The sequence below is a fragment of the Pelophylax lessonae genome (assembly GCF_965119305.1).
Source record: "Pelophylax lessonae genome assembly, chromosome: 2".
In the NCBI taxonomy this organism is placed as follows: domain Eukaryota; kingdom Metazoa; phylum Chordata; class Amphibia; order Anura; family Ranidae; genus Pelophylax; species Pelophylax lessonae.
The window spans coordinates 427,231,606-427,254,566 of NC_138769.1; the positions used below are offsets into that span (position 1 = coordinate 427,231,606).

A 22,961-nucleotide genomic window follows, 5' to 3' on the forward strand; every position below is an offset into this window, starting at 1 on the left:
TTAACACACCTGCTCCCCATTTACACCTGAGACCTTGTAACACCAACGAGTCACGTGACACAGGGGAGGGAAAATGGCTAATTGGGTCTAATTTGGACATTTTCACTTAGGGGTGTACTCACTTTTGTTGCCAGCGGTTTAGAGATTAATGGCGGTGTGTTGAGTTATTTTGAGGGGACAGAAAATTTACACTGTTATATAAGCTGTACACTCACTATTTAACATTGTAGCAAAGTGTAATTTATTCAGTGTTGTCACATGAAAAGATATATAATAAAATATTTACAAAAATGTGAGGGGTGTACTCACTTTTGGTAGATACTGTATTTTAAATGCAGAATAAAGTGTAACTCTACTTTTGTTGAGAAAATGACAATCTCTGGATGATCTGTGTACATTGCAAGGGTTTTTAACAAAGGTTGTTGCAGATTCCTAACGTTTTCTGCTCTGAAGGAATAACTGTTTGTTTCACAATGTCCTTTCCAGACTGATTCCCAACTAGAGAGGTTGTGCTCATTATAACCACCTGGCTCAATATTCTGAGTGTCTGCATTGCTTTAGATGTAGTTATTTCGTACAAGTTAAATTACCAAAAATTAAATTCCTATTGCAGGGGATGCCTAAAATTTTACTTTAATTTTAGTGCAGACATAAAACCAGTGAGCCAATCGCACAACCAGGAAAGGACATTTCTGGGGTTTGGGCGTACACCAACAGTGTACAGATTGTCTCCAAATTACCATATTGCGTTAAATTTTTGGAAAGTTTTAGAAAATTACAGTGACTGCAGTTTAAGATGCAAAGGGGAATTATAATAACTTTACATTTTCAAAATGGGTTGTGTACCAATTGCGCATTATTATTTTTTTAATAGATTTGAAGTTCCCCATAAGGCTCCTTAAAGCTTTTACTGTAAGGCTGACCTCTGATATACACTCACCGGGCCACTTTATTTGGTACACCTTGTTAATCCGGGGTTGGACTCCCTTTTGCCCTCAGAACTGCCTTCATTTCTCGTGGCATAAATTCAACAAGGTTTTGGAAACATTCTTTAGAGATTTTGGTCCATATTGACATTATAGCATCACACAGTTGCTGCAGATTTGTCAGCTGCACATCCATGATGTGAATCTCCCGTTCCACCACATCCCGAAGGTGCTCTATTGGATTGAGATCTGGTGACTGTGGAGACCATTGGAGTACAGTGACCTCATTGTCATCCCAAAGGTGCTCTATTGGATTGAGATCTGGTGACTGTGGAGGCCATTGGAGTACAGTGACCTTATTGTCATGTTCAAAAAGCCAGTGGTGAGATGATTTGAGCTTTGTGACATGATGCAATATCCTGCTGGAAGTAGCTATCAGAAGATGGGTGCACTGTAGTCATAAAGGAGTGGACAGTGTCAGCAACAATGCTCAGGTAGGTACTAAGGGGCCCAAAGTGTGCCAAGAAAATATCCCCCACACCATTACACCACCACCACCAGTCTGAACCATTGATAGAAGGCAGGATGGATCCATGCTTTCATGTAGTTTATGCCAAATTCTGACCCTGCCATCTGAATGTTGCAGCTAAAATCAAGACTCATCAGACCAGGCAACGTTTTTCCAATCTTCTATTGTCCAATTTTGGTGAGCCTGTGCTGATTGCAGCCTCAGTTTCCTGTTCTTAGCTGACAGGAGTGGCTTTTGGTGTGGTCTTCTGCTGCTATGGCCCATCTGCTTCAAGCTTTGATGTGTTGTGCATTCAGAGATGTTATTCTGCATACCTTGGCTGTAACAAGTGGTTATTTGAGTTACTGTTGCCTTTCTATCATTTCAAACAAGTCTGCCTATTCTCCTTTGACCTCTGACATCAACAAGGCATTTTATTCCACACAACTGCCTCTCACTGGATATTTTCTCTTTTTTGGACCATTCTCTGTAACCTCTAGAGATGGTTGTGCATGAAAATCCCAGAAGATCAGCAGTTTTCAGAATACTTAGACCAGCCTGTCTGGCACCAACAACCCTTCAAAGTCACTTAAATCCCTTTTCTTCCCCATTCTGATGCTCGGTTTGAACTTCAGCAAATCGACTTCATCACGTCTAGATGCCTAAATGCATTGAGTTGCTGCCATGTGATTGGCTGATTAGCAATTTGTGTTACCAAGCAGTTGAACAGGTGTACCTAATAAATTTGCTGGTGAGTGTATGTAAATTTCAATTGTTCATTTTTTGTAGTCCCTTTGTTTTTGTATGTTCTCTATGGGCTCGTTTACATGGGCATTCAAAAAGGCACGTTTGGATGCATACAGCTAATAGTTTTGTACACATCTAAATGCAGCACTATAGAATCAATGGGGCCATACACACAGCTGTGTCTACAAATGAAAATGTGCGCCATGCTTAGCGGTATACAAAAAAATGAAGACACAGTTGCGCTGAAGGCCCTACATTTTTGCTTAATTTTTGTGTGTACATTTGTAAACACGTACATACGGTCATTAGAAGAATTGTATGTGTTTAACTGCTGTTCACATGTAAACACTAGTACTTTATTTTATTTCACGTTGGATCTTCTGCTAGCTTTGCCAGCAAGAACTTGTATTCCGTGCAGAAAATAAGCATATGCCCATGTAAATAAAGCCATAGGGCTCTTTCACACGGCCGCTCCGCTTGTCCGCAAATCATCCTATTTTTTTGCGGATGATTTGCGGACATAATGTAAGTCAATGGCACTGCGGATGTCAGCGGAATACCATCCGCTTGAAAGTGGGGGGTGTCATGGCGCTCTTCTAATATCCCAAGGTGGTACAAGGAATGAGGGTGGATGGGAGGGGGGGGGGGGTTATGGGGCTGCGTGGGGGGGGGGAACAAAGTTTGGTACTGTAGGGAAGCTATAGTCCGCGGCAGCCGGCTGAAGCGTGGAGAAGCCCTGAGAGATGCAAGAAAGGAGAGAGCGGCGCCAGCTTAGTATAGTACAAGTTTATTTAACACTGTTAAAATTGGTGACTCACTGTCCGAGGTTGGGTGAGACCGGTACACAAAGACTGTTAGGGTCATCCATCCTCCTCTTCCAGGATAGTGGTCATAGGAGAAGGTGGTGAGGTTCCAGAGGTATAGCCGAGCCGCTGTGGGGCTGCTAGTTGTCACTGGCCGCGGCGGAGCATGCACAACAGGGCTCCGGCTGCCGACTTCTGATCCCTGATGACATCACTTCCTGGCAGGAGAAAAATAGGGGTTGCACGCGTTCGGAGCATCCGTGCTCCTTCGTCGTCGTGTAATCACTTGTAGCATATAATTTGGCTTACATTGGCATAGTCTATAGCAGTGTTTCTCAACCTCAGTCCTAAGGGCAAACTAATGCCCCGTACACACGTACCGATTGTCGGCCGTAAATATTCAGCCGACGACCGATCGGCCGATTGTAGGCTTGTTAGTATGATGCTTCCAACAGCCGACAGCGCACTTTCAGCTGAAAAGAATCTGTCGTGTAGGCATTAAAATTTTTGTTGGCCAACACCATAACGGCCGATTGTTCGCCAGTCAGTACAGATTTCGGCCGACAATCAGCAGATTTGCAAGACTGGGCATGCTCAGAAAAGAAAAAAACACACGGAAAGTTAACCATCACATGACATCACTTCTGCAGTCGGCTGTTGTTGGCCGACAAAATTTGTGTGCAGTCTTTTGCAGTTTTCAACAGACACGACACCCCTGGACAAAAGACGGCCAATCGTTCGGCCGACGATCGGTACGTGGGTACGGGGCATTACAGGCCAGGTTTGCAAGAAAACTGAAATACATCACAGGTGATATCATTTGCTGCTCAGTGATTGCAGTATTCTAGTCTGCATCCCCCCAAGATAATGTTCAAAATCTGGCCTGTTAGTGTGCCCTGAGGACCGGAGTTCAGAAACACTGGTCTATAGTTTAACGCCCATCATAACACCAGGGAGCCGAGATTTCCCTTTTTTTCTGGATTGAACCACATTCTATGCATGAAGGTAAAAAAACCTTCACTATGCAGCTTCTCCCACCCCCCACTCCCCACCCCTCCCTAATACCTGAGCCCGATCTAGATCCAGCAATGTGCACAAGAGTGTCTGCTGTCCCGGCTCACTGCCTCCTCTTTGGCTAGGAGACAGCAAGGACCATTGGCTCCCATTACTGTCAATCACAGCCAGTGAGGAGGGAGCAGGGACTTTGTGAACTGTGTGTCTTATAGACACATAGAGCCGGGGCTTGGGAGCAAGCATGCACGAGTGCCCCCATAGATATAGGCTTGCTTTGGGGGCACTCAGCAGGGGGGAGGAGCCAGGAGCACTGACAGGGGACCTGAGAAGAGGAGGATCTGGGCTGCTCTGTGCAAATTCTTTACACAGAGCAGTTAAGTATATCATATTTGTTATTTAACCACTTATCGACTGTATACCTTACATACAGTGGGTACGGAAAGTATTCAGACCCCCTTAAATTTTTCACTCTTTGTTATATTGCAGCCATTTGCTAAAATCATTTAAGTTCATTCTTCTTCCTCATGAATGTACACATAGCACCCCATACTGACAGAAAAACACAGAATTGTTGACATTGTTGCAGATTTATTAAAAAAGAAAAACTGAAATATCACATGGTCCTAAGTATTCAGACCCTTTGCTCAGTATTTAGTAGAAGCCCCCTTTTGATCTAATACAGCCAGGAGTCTTTTTGGGAAAGATGCAACAAGTCTTTCACACCTGGATTTGGGGATCCTCTGCCATTCCTCCTTGCAGATCCTCTCCAGTTCTGTCAGGTTGGATGGTAAACGTTGGTGGACAGCCATTTTTAGGTCTCTCCAGAGATGCTCAATTGGGTTTAAGTCAGGGCTCTGGCTGGGCCATTCAAGAACAGTCACGGAGTTGTTGTGAAGCCACTCCTTCGTTATTTTAGCTGTGTGCTTAGGGTCATTGTCTTGTTGGAAGGTAAACCTTAGGCCCAGTCTGAGGTCCAGAGCACTCTGGAGAAGGTTTTTGTCCAGGATATCCCTGTACTTGGCCACATTCATGTTTCCCTCGATTGCAACCAGTCGTCCTGTCCCTGCAGCTGAAAAACACCCCCACAGCATGATGCTGCCACCACCATGCTTCACTGTTGGGACTGTATTGGACAGGTGATGAGCAGTGCCTGGTTTTCTCCACACATACCGCTTAGAATTAAGGCCAAAAAGTTCTATTTTGGTCTCATCAGACCAGAGAATCTTATTTCTCAGCATCTTGGAGACCTTCAGGTGTTTTTTTAGCAAACTCCATGCGGGCTTTCATGTGTCTTACACTGAGGAGAGGCTTCCGTCGGGCCACTCTGCCATAAAGCCCCGACTGGTGGAGGGCTGCAGTGATGGTTGACTTTCTATAACTTTCTCCCATCTCATGACTGCATCTCTGGAGCTCAGCCACAGTGATCTTTGGGTTCTTCTTTACCTCTCTCACCAAGGCTCTTCTCCCCCGATAGCTCAGTTTGGCCGGACGGCCAGCTCTAGGAAGGGTTTTGGTCGTCCCAAACGTCTTCCATTTGAGGATTATGGAGGCCACTGTGCTCTTAGGAACCTTAAGTGCAGCAGAAATATTTTTGTAACCTTGGCCAGATCTGTGCCTTGCCACAATTCTGTCTCTGAGCTCTTCAGGCAGTTCCTTTGACCTCATGATTCTCATTTGCTCTGACATGCATTGTGATCTGGAAGGTCTTATATAGACAGGTGTGTGGCTTTCCTAATCAAGTCCAATCAGTATAATCAAACACAGCTGGACTCAAATGAAGGTGTAGAACCATCTCAAGGATGATCAGAAGAAATGGAAAGCACCTGAGTTAAATATATGAGTGTCACAGCAAAGGGTCTGAATACTTAGGACCATGTGATATTTCAGTTTTTCTTTTTTAATAAATCTGCAACAATGTCAACAATTCTGTGTTTTTCTGTCAGTATGGGGTGCTATGTGTACATTCATGAGGAAGAAGAATGAACTTAAATGATTTTAGCAAATGGCTGCAATATAACAAAGAGTGAAAAATTTAAGGGGGTCTGAATACTTTCCGTACCCACTGTATATGGCAGCAAGGTGGCTATGCTGCACCAGATCACATACCTAGTACGTGATCCAAAACTTCCGGGTAAGGAGTGCGCATGGCGGGAGGCGGCCCACTCCTGCTCTGATTATACACAGCGGGGGGCTTATCTGTGGGTATTGCAGACTTGATGTCCACCAGCAACCACTGGACATTAGGCAGAGAGCAAGAGCGGTGGTCTGCCAATGTAAACAAGGCAGATCACTGTTCTAATAGGAGAGAAGGCATGGATCCTGTGTCTCTACAAAGCAGGGACTAGGATCCATGTCTTCCCCTACTAAAAGCCCCTCCTACAGAACAATAAAACACTGGCTAGGAATGTAGTTAGCCCCTTTTACCGTCCCTGATGTTTAACCCCTTCCCAGCCAGTGTCCGACTGTTCACCGCAATATTGCAGTCTCGGTATAAATCGCTGATCGCTGCCATTACTGGTAAAAATAAAGAAAGAAAACTATTCCATAGTTTGGAGATGCTTTAACTTTTATGTAAACTAGTTAATATATGCTTATTTTTTTTACCAAAAATATGTAGCAGAATACATATTGGCCCAAATTTATAAAGACATTTGATTTGTTTACATTTTTTAATTGAATATGTTTTATAGCAGAAAGTAAAAATATTGTTTTTTTTTTTTTTTTTCAAAATTGTTGGTCTTTTTTTGTTTATAGCACAAAAAATAAAAAAGCAGAGGTGATCAAATACCAAAAAAAGAAAGCTCGATTTGTGAGGAAGAAAGGACACAATGTCAAGTGGTTAAAAAAACAAAACAAATGTAAGCTTTTAATATTACTTTAACTCCCAATCATCAAAAAATAATTTCAAGCTATACATATCTTTTTTCCAAGGGTTTTCTAGATAGACCAGGACATCGTAGATCATTTTTATCCTCACTATTGCACTGAACAGTGCTCACCTTACGTGTAAGCACCATTTAGTACATTAGTACTTTGAGCCCAGGCTGATGTGATAAAAATCCCCTAGGCGGCAGGTCCATGACAGCCATGGGCTCAGGGAAAATGGATTAAATGACAGTCTGTCATTCAACCCAGAAGACTGGCTCTGTTTAGTGTCAGTGAAGATTTAATGCAACGGACAGCTCTGGATTGAAGGTGAGCAGGGCCGCTGATGGAGGGGGGGGGGCACCAGTCCTCCTGTAGGGGCCCCTGGCACACAGGGGGGCCCCAACAGCACAGGGAATTGGTGCGGTCGGACGGAGGGGCAATTACAGAAGGAAGCCCTGTGCGGCTTTCTGCAGTATCTGAAAGCCAGTTTCTCCCCCTCCTACCAGCTTTCACCCGCTGCAGGGAGAGACACAGACATAGGGCATTATTCCTGTAATTGCTTCAGACACGACCCCCCTTCCTGTTCTTCCAGCTTTTGACCTTCCTGTGTGTCCCGCTTTCACTGTGTCCCCCCCCCCCCCTTTCCGCAGTGCTTTAGGCTTCCCTGTTCTCTAAAAAAAAATAACAAATTGTAAAAAAAAAAAAAAAAAAAATTTAACATTGCAATATATAATTTAAAAAAATTTAAAATAAAATACATGTAAACATATTTAACATTAAAGAAAAAAAGTTTTACATTTTTTTTTTTTAATTTAAAAAACAATTACAGGGCTAATTCGCACAGGTTCTCTGTTATGTTTGTGTCCCCTAAAAATGATTTTAGTGTACAGTAATCCCCCGCTACATCGCGGTTCAGTTTTTGCGGTCCCGGTAATTCGCGGTTTTTTTTGTAATGTTATTTTACTATATAAATCATTAAAAATGAAAGATTTTTGTGTTTTTCATAGCTCTTGCTATGTCTCTCAGTATCTTTTATGTGTTTAAATGAGTTTCTATTGTTTTAAAAGTGTGTTTAAAGACCTTAAAATGCTTCTACACGTACAGTGACAGTAAAAAAATCATGCCTACAATGCATTTTAATAGGGTTTTTCTATTTCGCGGAATTTCACTTTTCGCGGCTGGGTCCGGAACGTAACCCCCGCAATGGAGGGGGGTTTACTGTATTTTTAGTGAAAATATTGTCTTGATAAATCCGGGGGGGGGGGGGGGGGCAGGGCGGTCAGGTGGGCGGTACTGGGCCCCATGATTTCTAACAGCAGCCCTAAAGGTGATTATTGCATTATTTAAAATACATTTAAGTAATGTTATTCTGTTAGGCTTTATCGTTACTTTAGGAAAGCAACAAACAATTCCGGGGGGTGATTTCAGCATCAGTTAGCATCAGACAGAACTCCCTGTTGATTAGGATCTAATGTGTTCTATAAAGCTTCCTTTGAATATGCTAAGTGAACAGTATTTTACACCAATGTATGCTGTAAGTAAAAATTACCAGGAATGAACAAAGTACAAAGGAAACAGGATCTTTAGATCTCATTCACACCTGTGATTAGGGCCCGGACAGTGGATTCCTGCAGCTAGGCATCACAGATGTGTGCATACAGTTGCGGTCAGGAAGCTGGCATAAAGCAATGGCATAGTTACTCAGTTACATAGTTACATAGTTAGTGAGGTTGAAAAAAGACATCAGTCCATCCAGTTCAACCTATGATGTGTGTGTGTGTGTTTGCTGTTAACCGTACATTGTATACCCCTGTATGTTGTGGTCTTTAAGGTGCCCATCTAATAGTTTTTTGAAACTATCAATGCTCCCTGCTGATACGACTGCTTGTGGAAGCAAATTCTACATCCTTACTGCTCTGACAGTGAAGAACCCCTTACGTATTTTAAGATTAAACCGTTTTTCCTCTAGCTTTAGTGAGTGGCCACATGTCTTATTGTATTTCTGACGTAACGTGTAATGGGGGGTGGAGTCTGCGTGACGTACCGCGTATAGTGGGCGGAGCCTGCGTACCTGACGTTGTACTTTCCCTTTGTCCCAGCTGCATGTGTATCTGTCTGCATTGCGTGCACCGCTGAGTGCCGCTAAATGTGAGTACCTTTTACTATATCTAATAAAGACATTGGTATTCAGACGGAGAGCACTATATATGTCCCCTTTGTTTTATATATACACCAATTTCTGAGTTTGATTGGAGTTCATCCATCCCCACCTGAGTGATCTATGTTGGGCTGTCCGAGAGAGCTAGGAGAGGATAATCCTCAGGCTGCTACAGCTGATATATGCGATCTCTGACCCTTTATGGGTCTGTGGCTGAGGTGAGAGACCAATCTAGCAGGTGGTGGGATATATGCATAGCGGTGTTTGTGAAGAATAAACTTTATTCTAGACTCTTTTGATATTTATTATACCATCAATATCACCTGTTTATATATTAAGTATTTCTGGCGCAGCACTTTGACGGTAGCCATAAGCCATGGCTATTCGCATGTATCCACAAATGAAACTGTTACATCCGGTTATAGACAGACGATCAGCCCTGGATGCAATCTGTGTCCTGCCCTAATCACGGGTGAGAATGAGGCCTCAGTTGTGTAATGGCCTGTACACGTGATCCAAAGATTGGATGACAGATTGTCCGTTTTTGTTTTTGCATGCTAGTCGCATATCGAAAATGGAGAGGTTACTAAAGTTACGAAATTCTCATACAACAGAATAAAAAATGTGAAGTAATGTGTTGTAGTATATTTGTATTGTATTTTCGGACAACTGTACTGATTAAATGAAAACCATATGATCTGGTATCATACGAGAAAAATGTTCCTGCTTGTCCCATCGGATAATATCGGATGAACTGTCGTGATCGGCTCTCGAAAAGTTCTGCACTAACGATCAGATTATCGTACGGTCGCTTCGAAAGTGTGTATTAGTGCTTGTATAAGGTCAATATAGGACATTCTGTACATTTATTGATATCATGAATCGTTATTTGACCCCTTGAACGGTTTAAAAGTCTGGGCTTCTGTTTCTATGTCATACTGCTGTGTTTGTGAAATGTAAACGGATGAGGATTATTAGTGGTTGCATGGGACATTATTTTCTTGTTTTCTTAAACCTGCATGTAGGAGAAGACACAGAAGTCAGTTCTCATAGCCTCTGTGCTGGAGTTCTGTATACTGGGACCACATTTCTATCAGTCTTATTTTTCTTCCTAAGGGGAAGGATGGTGTTCTGTTTCATATACAGCAGGCATACTTCGATGTTTCATAATGTGATTGCCACCTACTCACTGCTATTTATTGTTTCAGCTTTGTCTTTATGTGATCTTATGTGGCCTCTTGTTAACTGTCTTCCTGAAGCTTTTCTTTTATACATGATTGATTTTATTCAAGCTTCTTCTAGAACTGGATGGAATAGTAATGTAACTGTCTAAAAGGTCTCTTTAATGTCTTTTCTTTGAAAAAAATGTCACAGATGAACTAGGGTTTTTGTTTTTAAAATAATGTTTTACGCTTTTTATATATGTGTTTAGATATCTATAGGCTGCTGGGGGCTACAACCGTTTGCTGAGAGGCACTGCTTTGGGCACCACAGGTCCAGGCAGCTCTTCACTATTGCATACTTACATCTTTGCCCTTTGTTAGTTTATTTCACGGATGAGATAATGCATTTATTTCGGAACTTGCTAGTGACAGTGGTGCTGTTCCCAACTTCCTACACCAGCATGGGCAAAGCACAAGTTTGCTTTAAATACAAATTTTGTAACCAGTGCTCTCATGTAACAAATGTTTCTGCATACTTTACTTTTTTTAAAGCAGAGGTTTCTGTAGAAATACAGATATTTATCATATCTGCAGTGCTTATGATGAAAACATGTTCAAAAAAACTAAAGCACAGAAAAAATTGGGTTGTCAGGCTTTGGCTCATAGCTTGGCAGAACAGCTTCATTTTTTCCACTTGACGCTCTCTTTTTTTTCCAACCTGGCACTCGCAATGCAAGAGATTTTGCACATTCCCATATCCTACCTCCCACTTCCCCCTCATCACCCTTTGTATGCTTAAGCCGTGCATCTGCTGCCATTAACCAGGGAAATTGTGACTCAAGACAGGAATCAGAAAAAGCAGGGGCTTTACACCCATAAAGTTTGAATTCTGAGTGGACAGCTTTTCTACATTACAGGGTACAGTGCATGAGATGGCTCTGGGACTAGATCAGCCATCTGTATTTTCAGCTAATTTCTAGAAAATCTTGTCCACAACTTACTTTATCATAACATGTTTAAGTGACTGCAGTTTTTACTAAAGAAAAAACTTTTTGAATTAAATGTCTGCCTGTTGTGGTGTTTGAAGGCCTCGCTGCTGCTGTTTAGTCAGGTTTTAAATAATGGGGCAGCAATTTATGATCTGCTATCTAATCTCCATACCAGAAAAGCTAATGAACTATTCTACAAACTACATTTATCATACACAAACTCCACACAGATCATTTTCTCCAAAAAAAAAAAAGACCCCAGACTTGAGAGATAAGCGGGTTGAAAATAAGCTTTTCGCTTTACAAGGGAAGTTGCACTTTGCAATTTTTTCCCAAAACTCAGTAACTGAGATGAATCTCTGTTGACTCGTGTCTTCCTATCATGTACGAACAAATATTATGTTTTTCCTTCCCCCTGCACATGATTGGGGCATTCTAAATTTTACCCCATTTAATAAGCTCTGAACAAAATTTCTTTGCAAAGTGCAACTTCCCCTGCAAAGGGCCAGTTTATAAGCATTCAGTAAATCAACCCCATAGCATAAACCACTAAGCCAGAGCTCGACAAATCCCAGGCGCCAGATTGCCATGGTGACTAGAAATTACGCCCTGGTGCCTGGGCTTTTGTCAGCCTATTCACTGTTGCAGGGATGCACAATTTGTATTGGCCGACGCCCAGGCCATGAAGTTCCGGCTGCCAGACAGGTTCTTTTTCACTTGTCAGTTGGAAGCATTCAGGTGGCTCCACTGTCGTCTGATTGCTTCCACACAGGTGAGCAATGTGCCCCTTCTCCCATGCGCACGCCTGCCATGTATCTCCGGCTCCGCTTGACCACCTGTGGACCCCAGACCGACACTGCAGGTGCCGCTGTTTGATACGGGAGGGAGGATAGCAGACTCATGTCCTCTCTCCTCGCTATCTTGATCCTGATCCATAAGCGGCGTGTATGACGTCACTTTCGGGTCCAATTGACAGTGTCCCTGGCCAGCATGGCCAGGAAAGAATGTAATGCAGTGTGATCCACATGCAGTGGAGCACGGGGGAGACATGCAGGGTCTTTTAGATCTAGCTCCCAACTTTTTGAGCTGGCTCCTGGAATCAAAGCAGATTTGTCATGCCCTGCAATAAGCTATTATTAAATGTGAAAGGGGCTTAAGTCATATCTTCGCTTTTCTGTATAGTGGTTAAGCTCCGGTGTGCAGTGTTTACACCTTCTGTCTTGATTTTCTTCTGCTAGTCTGGATGAGCTTGTTTAACCGGTTGCCGACCGCCGCACGACTATATACTGCGGCGGTCAGCCCCGGCCAGGCAGAGTGACGTAGCGGTACGTCACTAGCCTTCGCCGCTCTGGCGCGCGCGCGCGCACCCGCGGTCCCGCCGATGACTCGATTGGGTTCAGAACCGATCAGTCATCAGGTCCAGGCCAATCATTTTTGGTCTGGACCTGTTGATCGGTCCTGCCCAATCAGATCTACCTCTAAGCCTGTGAAATGTAAACACAGGCTTAGAGGAGATGTGCCCTCCCCTCCCAACGGTCTTTTTGGATCCAGCGTGAGAGGAGAGCACATCTAATTGTAAGTACAGCACCAAGCACGTACATACACACTTAGATAGGCACATTTCACCCCCGATCGCCCCCCCAATTAACCCCTACAGCACCTGACACAACACACACTATATACAGCATATAGCATATACCTATATACCTGTATAAGTGTGATTTGTGAACAGGTGTAGCCCTTGCGACCCCCCCTTTTCCACTCAAATTACCCCCCACCCCCCCCTAATAAAGATTTAACCCACTGATCTCCCCTGACCCCCCCCTGATCACCGCCGTTAACCCCTACACCCTCTGTCACATCAGCACTAATACAAACGCAATATACGGTGTTATTGTATTTTTGTATTAAGGCCCGTACACACGTACCGATCGTCGGCATACAAACGTCGGTGGACGAAGGATCTGCCGATTGTACGCGTGTTAGTATGGTGCCTCCGACAGATGTCTGCGCACAATCCGCGGACAAAAGTCTTTCGTGCAAACATGAAAATATTTGTATGCCGACACCAGAACGGACGATTGTTCGCCTGTCAGTACACAATTCGGCCGACAGACCGCAGATTTGCAAGACTGGGCATGCTCAGAAAATAGAAAACACAGGGAAAGTTAACCATTACATGACATCACTTCTGCAGTCGGCGGACAAAATTCTTGTGCTGTCCTTGTGCTGTCTTTGCACTTTTCAGCAGACACCGACATCCCGGGGAGAAAAGAGGAACATTTGTAAGCCGACCATCGGTACGTGTGTACGGGGCTTAAGTGTGATTGTGATCAGAATTAGCGCAGGCGACTAAGTTTCTGTCCCAAGAAGGTTTAGGGTCCCCGCCACCCGCCCAATAAAGATTTAAGCCCCTGACCCCCCCCTGATCACCCCTACACCCCCTGCCATAACACACACCGTATACAGTATATAGCATTTTGCTATATACCCGTATAAGTGTGATTTGTGGTCAGGTCTAGCGCTTGCGACCCCCTTTTTTCCACTTGAATTACCCGCCACCCCCCCTAATAAAGATTTGAGCCCCTGATCTCCCCTGACCCCCCCCTGATCACCGCTAGTTAACCCCTACACCCTCTGTCACATCAGCACTAATACAAACGTAATATACTGTGTTTTTGTATTTTTGTATTAGTGTGATTGTGATCAGAATTAGCGCAGGCGACTAAGTTTGTGTCCCAAGGAGGTTTAGGGTCCCCGCCACCCGCCCAATAAAGATTTAATCCCCTGATCCCCCCCTGATCACCCCTACACCCCCTGCCACAACGCACACTGTATACAGTATATAGCATTTTCTATATACCCGTATAAGTGTGACTTGTGACCAGGTTTAGCGCTTGCCACCGTTCCTTTTATCCTTAGGATACCCGCCAGTCCCTTCCAATAAAGATTTAAACCCCTGATCCCCCCCTGATCACATCCCGTTAACCCCTACACCCTCTGTCACATTAGCACTAATACACACATAATATACTGTTTTTACTGTATTTTGTATTGGTGTCATTGTGACTTGAGGTTGCGCTAGCTAGCTAGTTTCTTTCCCAAAGGAGGTTTAGGGTCCCCGCCACCCCCCCCCCAGATCCCCGGCGCATAGTTTAGAAGTAACCCCTTGATCACCACACACGCACGCACGCACCTACACTTCCATTTCTAGTATAGTGTTTGAACAGATCAATATCTGATCTGATCAGAGCTATACTAGCGCCCCCATAGTTTAGGGTTCCCAAAACGCGGTGTTTGCACGATCAGCACTGATTCCGGCCAGCACCTGCGTTTAACCCTTTCACCCAGGTAAGTGTAGTAATCAATAGATTACTGTCACTTACAAAAAACACAAGACACAAAACCGCTGTGTTAGCAGAGTCAGGCCTGATCCCTGCTAGCATTAGCAGTTTTTTTGGTAGCGCTTGAAATAGTCTTCGACAACCAGGTGCTTTTATTACCTGTGAGTCGCATCACTGTACGGGTAAATTTAGTTACCAAAATGTCTAAACGTTCGTACAGTGATGAAGCTATTTACAGTATAATGACCATGTCAGGTGAGAGCGATGGGGAAGCCTCACCGGCAGAATCAGGGTCAGTATACGAACCAGATGACAGCAGCGGCTCCCTGACAGACAGCTCCGACGACAGATGGGTCCCTGTTAGACCCAGGCGTACCCGACCCCATTCTGGTGTTGTTGAAATGCAGGAATCGCAGGGTGCTCGTATGGAGCAGAGTGTGGGTACTAGTGCCGCTCATCCTTCTGGCGACCTGGCAAGCGCCAGCGGCCTAGTACAACCTGGACCTAGTACAACCAGCACTGCAGTAAGACCTGGTGACGTGGCGAGTCCCCTAAGTGCAGTTGAAGCTGGTGCGGTGGCTAGCACAAGTAGTGGCCCGCAGCCACCGCGTATTCGAAGACAGGCCCGTAGAGCCCATAGTGCCCTCCCTGATGCGCTGGCATATCCCAATTGGCAACCCACTGATTCTACAGCGCCAGTACTTCCCCCATTCACCGCCCAACCTGGAATCCACGTGGAGACAGCTGGTTTTACGCCCCTGAACTTTTTTGAGCTGTTCTTCACGGAAGATCTTTTCAGATCTATTGTGGATCAATCAAATTTATATGCTCAACAATTTATCGCCGCCAACCCAAATTCGCACCTTGCCAGACGATTCGGCTGGAATCCTATAACGGTTTCCGAATTTAAGATCTTTCTGGGCCTTTCCCTCCACATGGGCATAACTAAACAAAGTGAATTGCGGCTATATTGGTCCACTAGCCCAGCTCACCATATGCGCATGTACTCTGCCTCCATGTCCAGGGGGAGATACGAGCAAATTCTGCGATTTATGCATTTCAGCGACAATGAAATCTGTCGTCCTCGGGGAGACCCTGCATACGATCGGCTCCACAAAATTCGGCCCCTCATAGACCACTTCAATCAGCGGTTTGCAGCCTTGTTTACCCCCGAACAAGTTGTCTGCATTGACGAGTCCCTGATTAAATTTACTGGCCGTCTTGCTATCAAACAGTACCTCCCCAGCAAGCGTGCCAGATACGGGGTCAAGTTGTATAAGCTCTGTGACAGGGCCACAGGCTATACAGTTAATTTCCGTGTCTATGAGGGAAAAGATAGCACTGTGGAGCCCCCGAACTGCCCAGACTACATAGGGAGCAGCGGTAAGATTGTTTGGGACTTGGTGTCACCCTTATCCGGAAAGGGGTACCATTTGTACGTGGACAATTTTTACACAAGCGTGCCACTATTTAGTCACCTGCTTGATTTACAAATTGGCGCATGTGGCACCGTGCGACCTAATCGCCGGGGCTTCCCCCAACGGCTTGTAAATTCCCGTCTTAGTCGGGGGGCGAGAGCCTGCTTGAAAACGGACAAATTACTTGCGGTGAAGTGGAAGGATACACGGGATGTTTATGTTCTGTCCTCCCTTCACGCAGACACGACAGTCCAAATCCCTACGGCAACTGGCGTTATGGAGAAACCCCTCTGTGTCCACGAATATAACCTTAACATGGGAGGGGTGGACCTTAACGACCAGCTTTTGGCGCCGTATTTAGTTGCCCGTAAAGCCAGACGCTGGTACAAAAAAGTGTCTGTTTACCTTTTCCAATTGGCTATGCTGAACGCCTTTGTCCTATACAGGGCGTCAGGACGAACTGGACCCTTCCGGGAATTCCAGGAAGCGGTCATCCTTGCCTACCTGTACCCAGGAGGCATGCCTGCCCAACTTCCCCTTCCAGATGCAGTGAGCCGGCTGCATGAGAGGCATTTTCCTTATGCCCTCCCGAGTACCCCTACCCAAATACGACCCCAAAGACGATGTCGTGTCTGTAGCAGGCGCGGATTTAGGCGTGACACCCGTTATTATTGTCCCAAATGTCCTGACCATCCTGGTCTCTGCATCGGGGAATGTTTTGAGCGCTACCATACACTAGTGGAGTATTAGTGTAGGGTACAGCACGACACAGTGTAGGGCACACAAACACAGGGTCTCGAAGGATGTTGGATGTCCATCGACATTTTGAGAGACCCAAGCTGGAAGAGAAGATCGCAGAAGATCGCACTCCCTCCCAAATCAAGAAATAAAGGAACAGTTAGAAAGTAAAATAAAAGGATCCAAAAACTGTTGTGGTGTCAGTAATTTTATATGTCCTTCTACTCCTTCCTACTATACTTTTTTCAATGTCCTTTGTTTGTTTTTTCATTCTTTTGTGACCTGTTTCTCTTGCAGGTAATTGTCGGCTACCACGCATTGATTTTATATATTCTGACACAAACAGCGTTTGCGCTCAGCATATATGGATACCTTTGCTGATAGCAGCTGTGGTGATTTTCTGATTTCAGCACTGCAGTTAAAATCTTATTTTGGTATACGTGGATAGTGTCGTGTATACCCATCATTAAATTCAGTGGGTGGTTGTTTGGGCGGTTAATGATGAGAATCCAAAAACTTTTGTTGTGTCAGTCATTTTATATGTCCTACTCTTCCTAATGTACTTTTTTTTAATGTACTTTGTTTGTTTTTTCATTCTTTTGTGACCTGTTTCTCCTGCAGGTACTCGTCAGCTACCACGCATTGATTTTATATATTCTGACACAAACAGTGTTTGCGCTCAGCATATATGGATACCTTTGCTGATAGCAGCTGTGGTGATTTTCTGATTTCAGCACTGCAGTTAAAATCCTATTTTGGTATACGTGGATAGTGTCGTGTATACCCATCATTAAATTCAGTGGGTGGTTGTTTGGGCGGTTAATGATGAGTAATACTACGCATTATTCCTGTGCTGATTTCTGATAGGTTCTCTTTTTTTCCGTTCAGCCCACAGGCTGCATGAAAAAAAAAAACCTATATGCCAAACAAGGACCAGCAATGTACTGGTACGTTGCTGGACTTTGAGTGGTTGTACCAGGATGATGCCTGCAGATTTAGGCATCATCTTGGTATCGTTTTTTACAGCCAGCGGTCGGCTAACATGTAAAAGCAATCCTAGCAGGTAATTGGCCGCTAGACTGCTTTTACATGCAGTGGGAGGGGTCTCCCCCCCCCCCCACCGCCGCCTTCCGCAGCCTTCCGTGGTTTTTCTCGGGCTCTCCTGTCCCACCGGTTAACCCGAGAGTGCAGCCGGTGGTTCAGTTATCTAACCATAGAGCTAATTGAAGATTAGAATGGCTCCAATCATCTCTATGGCCTAAGATGCCGGAGGCTACGAGCATTTCATGACTTCTTTTTCGCCAGAAATAAACAGGGCCATTGGGAAATTGGGAAAGTATTTTATCACACCAATTTTGGCGTGGTCAGATACATTAAGGTCAGAGGAGAGATCTAGAGTATAAAAGACCCCAATTTTTTTAAAAAAGAGTACCTGTCACTACCGATTGCTATCATAGGGGATATCTAAATTCACTGTGATAACAATAAAAATGATTTAAAAAAAAAAAATTAAAGGAAAGGTGTCAAAATAACATAAAAAAGCAAAAAAAAAAAAAAAAAATTGAGCCCCCCCCCTTTCCCCCCGTGCTTGCACGCAATGGCACACGCAAGCGTTGGTCTAGTGTCATATGTAAACCGCAATTTCAGCATGCATGTGAGGTATCGCCGCGATCGCCAGATCGAGTGCAGTAATTTTTGCAGTAGACCTCCTCTGTAAGTCTAAAGTGGTAACCTGTAGAGACTTTTAAAGTTTTTAAAAATGTACGTACGTTGTTGCCGCTGCGCAGGCGTGCGCAATTTTTAAAGCATGTCATGTCAGGTGTCTATGAACTCGGCATAAGATCATCTTTTAAATTTTACCAAAAAAATTGGAATTATATAGTGTATTTGTGCAATAAATTAAAAAAAAATGTATTTTTTTCGCAAAAATTGCGTTTGGAAAATCTGTGCGCAAATACCGTGTGACAAAAAAATTTGCAACATCCCCCATTTTATTCTATAGGGCCTCTGCTTTAAAGAAATATATAATGTTTGGGGGTTCAAAGTAATTTTCTAGTAAAAAAAAAATATTTTTTCATGTAAACAAAAAGGCACAGAAAAGGCTTGGTTTTCAAGTGGTTAGAAGAGTGGGTGATGTGTGGATAAGATTGAGCATAAAATGCCGGGACAGTTCAAACACCCCCCAAATGACCCCTTTTTGAAAAGTAGACACCCAAAGCTATTTGCTGAGAGGCATGGTGAGTCCATGGAATATTTTATATTTTGCTACAAGTGTCGGGAAAATTATTATTTCTTTTTTTTTTGTTGTTTTTTTACAGAAAGTTGTCACTAAATGATATATTGCTCACACATGCCATGTGTATATGTGAAATGACACCCCAAAATACATTCTGCTGCTTCTCCTGAGTACAGGGATACCCCATGTGTGAGACTTTTTGGCAGCGTAGCTGTGTACGCGCCCCCGAAAACCAATCCACATCTTCAGGTTTTCTAATGGCGTAAATTGCTGATTTTACCCCTGACTACCTGTCACAGTTTCAGAGGCCCTGAAATTTCAAGATAGCACAAAACCCCCCCAAATGACCCCATTTTGCAAAGTAGACACTCCAAGCTATTGGCTGAGAAGCATGGTGAGTCCATGGAATAGTTTATATTTTGCCACAAGTTTCGGGAAAATAATTTTTTTTTTTTTTTTAACACAAAGTTGTCAGTAAATGATATAATGCTCACGCATGCCATGGGTATATGTGAAATGACACCCCAAAATACATTCTGCTGCTTCTCCTGAGTACAGGGATACCCCATGTGTGAGACTTTTTTGCAGTCTAGCCGAGTACAGGACCCCGAAAACCAACCTCCACTTTCAGGCTTTCCAAGGGCGTAAATTGTTGATTTCACTCCTGACTACCTATCACAGTTTCGGAGGCCCTAAAATTCCAAGATAGCACAAAACCCCCCCAAATGACCCAATTTTGCAAAGTAGACACTCCAATCTATTTGCTGAGAGGCATGGTGAGTATTTTGCAGCTCTCATTTTTTTTGGAAAATGAAGAAAAAACAGGAAAATGCATTTTTTTTCCTCTTTTTTCAATTTCCAAAACTTTGTGACAAAAAGTGAGATCTGCAAAACACTCAACATGCCTCTCTGCAAATAGCTCAGGGTGTCTACTTTCCAAAATGGGGTCATTTGGGGGGGTTTTGTGCTATCTTGGAATTTTAGGGCCTCCGAAACTGTGATAGGTAGTCAGGAGTGAAATCAACAATTTACGCCCTTGGAAAGCCTGAAAGTGGAGGTTGGTTTTCGGGGTCCTGTACTCGGCTAGACTGCAAAAAAGTCTCACACATGGGGTATCCCTGTACTCAGGAGAAGCAGCAGAATGTATTTTGGGGTGTCATTTCACATATACCCATGGCATGTGTGAGCAATATATCATTTACTGACAGCTTTGTGTAAAAAAAAAAATAAATATATATATATATATATATATTTCCCGGAACTTGTGGCAAAATATAAAATATTCCATGGACTCACCATGCCTCTCAGCAAACAGCTTGGGGTGTCTACTTTCCAAAATGGGGTCATTTGGGGGGGTTTTGTGCTATCTTGGAATTTTAGGGCCTCCGAAACTGTGATAGGTAGTCAGGAGTGAAATCAACAATTTACGCCTTTGGAAAGCCTGAAAGTGGAGGTTGGTTTTCGGGGTCCTGTACTCGGCTAGACTGCAAAAAAGTCTCACACATGGGGTATCCCTGTACTCAGGAGAAGCAGCAGAATGTATTTTGGGGTGTCATTTCACATATACACATGGCATGTGTGAGCAATATATCATTTACTGACAGCTTTGTGTAAAAAAAAAAAAAAAATATATATATATATATATATTTCCCGGAACTTGTGGCAAAATATAAAATATTCCATGGACTCACCATGCCTCTCAGCAAATAGCTTGGGGTGTCTACTTTCCAAAATGGGGTCATTTGGGGGGGTTTTGTGCTATCTTGGAATTTTAGGGCCTCCGAAACTGCTACAGGTAGTGCAGAGGTGACATGAACAATTTACGCCATTAGAAAACCTGAGAGTGTTGATTGGTTTTCGCGGTCCTGTACACAGCTAGGCTCCCAAAAAGTCTCACACATGGGGCATCCCCATACTCAGGAGAAGCGGCAGAATGTATTTTGGGGTGTCATTCCACATATACCCATGTCATGTGTGAGAAATTTATCTTTTAGTGACAACGTTGTGTAAAAAAAAAAAATTAAAAAAAAAAATTGTAATTTTCCCGAAACTTGTGGCAAAATATAAAATATTCCATGGACTCACCATGCCTCTCAGCAAACAGCTTGGGGTGTCTACTTTCCAAAATGGGGTCATTTGGGGGGGTTTTGTGGTATCTTGACATTTCAGGGCCTCCTAAACCGTTATAGGTAGTGAGAAAATGCAATGAAAAATGTACGCCCTTTGAAATTCTGATGGTGGTGATTTGTTTTCCGGCTCCCGTACACAGCTACGCTCCCAAAAAGTCTCACATATGTGGTATCCCTGTACTCAGGAGAAGCAGCAGAATATATTTTGGGGTGTAATTACACATATACCCATGGCATGTGTGAGCAATATATCATTTCAATGACAACTTTGTGTAAAAAAAAAAAAAAAAAATTTTTTTAGTCATTTTTCAAACACCTGTGACAAAAAAATAAAATATTCAATGAGCTCAACATGCCTCTCAGAACATTCCTTAGGATGTCTACTTTCCAAAAAGTGGTAGTTTGGGGGGGTTTTGTACTGCCCCGCCATTTTAGCACTTCATGAAATGAGATAGGCAGTCAGAAATTAAAGCTTCGTAAATTTCAGTATTTACACCATAGTTTGTAGACGCTATAACTTTTGCGCAAACCAATAAAAATACACTCATTGATTTTTTTTTTGTCAAAGACATGTAGCTAAATATATTTTGGCCAAAAAAAATGACATAAATTGAGTATATTGGATATTTTTTAAAAGACAAAGTTGAAAATGTCATTTTTTTGCAAAATTTTCGCTCTTTTTTTATTAATATCGCAAAAAATAAAAAGCGCAGAGGTGATCAAATGCCACCAAAAGAAAGCTCTGTTTGTGGGAAAAAAAGGACGTAAATTTCGTTTAGGTACAGCATTGCATGACCGAGCAATTATCAGTTAAAGTCACGAAGTGCCAAGTTGAAAAAAGGGGTCTGGTCCTTTAGCAGCCAAATCCTCCGGGGCTTAAGTGGTTAAACCTCAGCACCCATTCTGTGCTTTGGATTGCAGGGGAAGGCTTTGTAGTGCTTTGAGCAGCTCTTGGCATATGGGACACAATAATTATGTCTATGCCATACATTTTCTACATGCATTTTATAATTGACATCAGCCTTGGCACATTATGCGTGTTTTCTCTATCTGCTCTATATCAGATAGTTTTAGATCTTAATGAAAATAACTGTGTTCCCTAGTTTGGGATAAATCTCCAAGCAATCAGTCAATGACAGTTGTAAAATGAATCGATCTTGGATGTTCTTTCTCATCTGACTCATTGTTATGTTCATTATCTGCACATTTAACATCTTTTTATTTTTTTTAAATAAATTTGTCATGTCATTTCAGAGAAGCAACAGCAGTTGGAGGAGGAAATGCAGGAACAGTATGTAGACGCAGGTCATGATCTTCATGTCCCCACAAAATGATCCGCACAACCTCCTTTCAAGAGGCCTGGAGAAAGGAGTAGGATAGAGATGAAGAAACTTCATGGAGAGGACACAGCTAAAATCCAAGGAATGGAAATAGCCATACAGCTTATTTTTGACAGGCATCAAAGTACTGGCCAATCATCCCATTAAAGTTATAGTCCAATAGTCCAAGATCTGAACATTTTTATGTGATATTGTCAGACACTGCAGCTGTATCAACGTGTGAATTTAACTAAGCGATGTTTGTTCTGCCTTGGTTACCTTTTTATTACTATAGCAATAGCAGAATGCATTTTTTGCTTACATTATCCCTGTTTGTTCAGAATTTTATATTTGAATCTAGGTTACATGTTATTGATATTTCTTATTGTGTAAAAACAAAAGAAAATACCTTAACCACTTAAGCCCCGGAGGATTTGGCTGCTTAAAGACCAGGGTTTTTTTTGCGATTTTTTACTGCGTGACTTTAATGGACAATTGTGCGGTCGTGCGACGCTGTACCTAAACGAATTTGACATCCTTTTTTCCCCCACAAACAGAGCTTTCTTTTGATGGTATTTGATCACCTGTGCAATTTTTACTT

General features: G+C 43.2%; 1 protein-coding gene across 1 annotated transcript in view; it reads left to right on the forward strand.

The window, feature by feature from the left end:
* The window catches only part of GEMIN8 (gem nuclear organelle associated protein 8), a gene marked incomplete at its 5' end in the record, with an annotated part of 49,122 nt that extends 26,631 nt beyond the window's left edge, over positions 1-22,491 (forward strand). Inside the window, one exon of the mRNA XM_082248103.1 lies at positions 22,296-22,491. Within this exon, the coding sequence (XP_082104229.1) occupies positions 22,296-22,375 (80 nt within the window). The 3' untranslated portion in view covers positions 22,376-22,491. The remainder of the gene's footprint in view (positions 1-22,295) is intronic.
* Between the last annotated feature and the right edge of the window lie 470 nt (positions 22,492-22,961).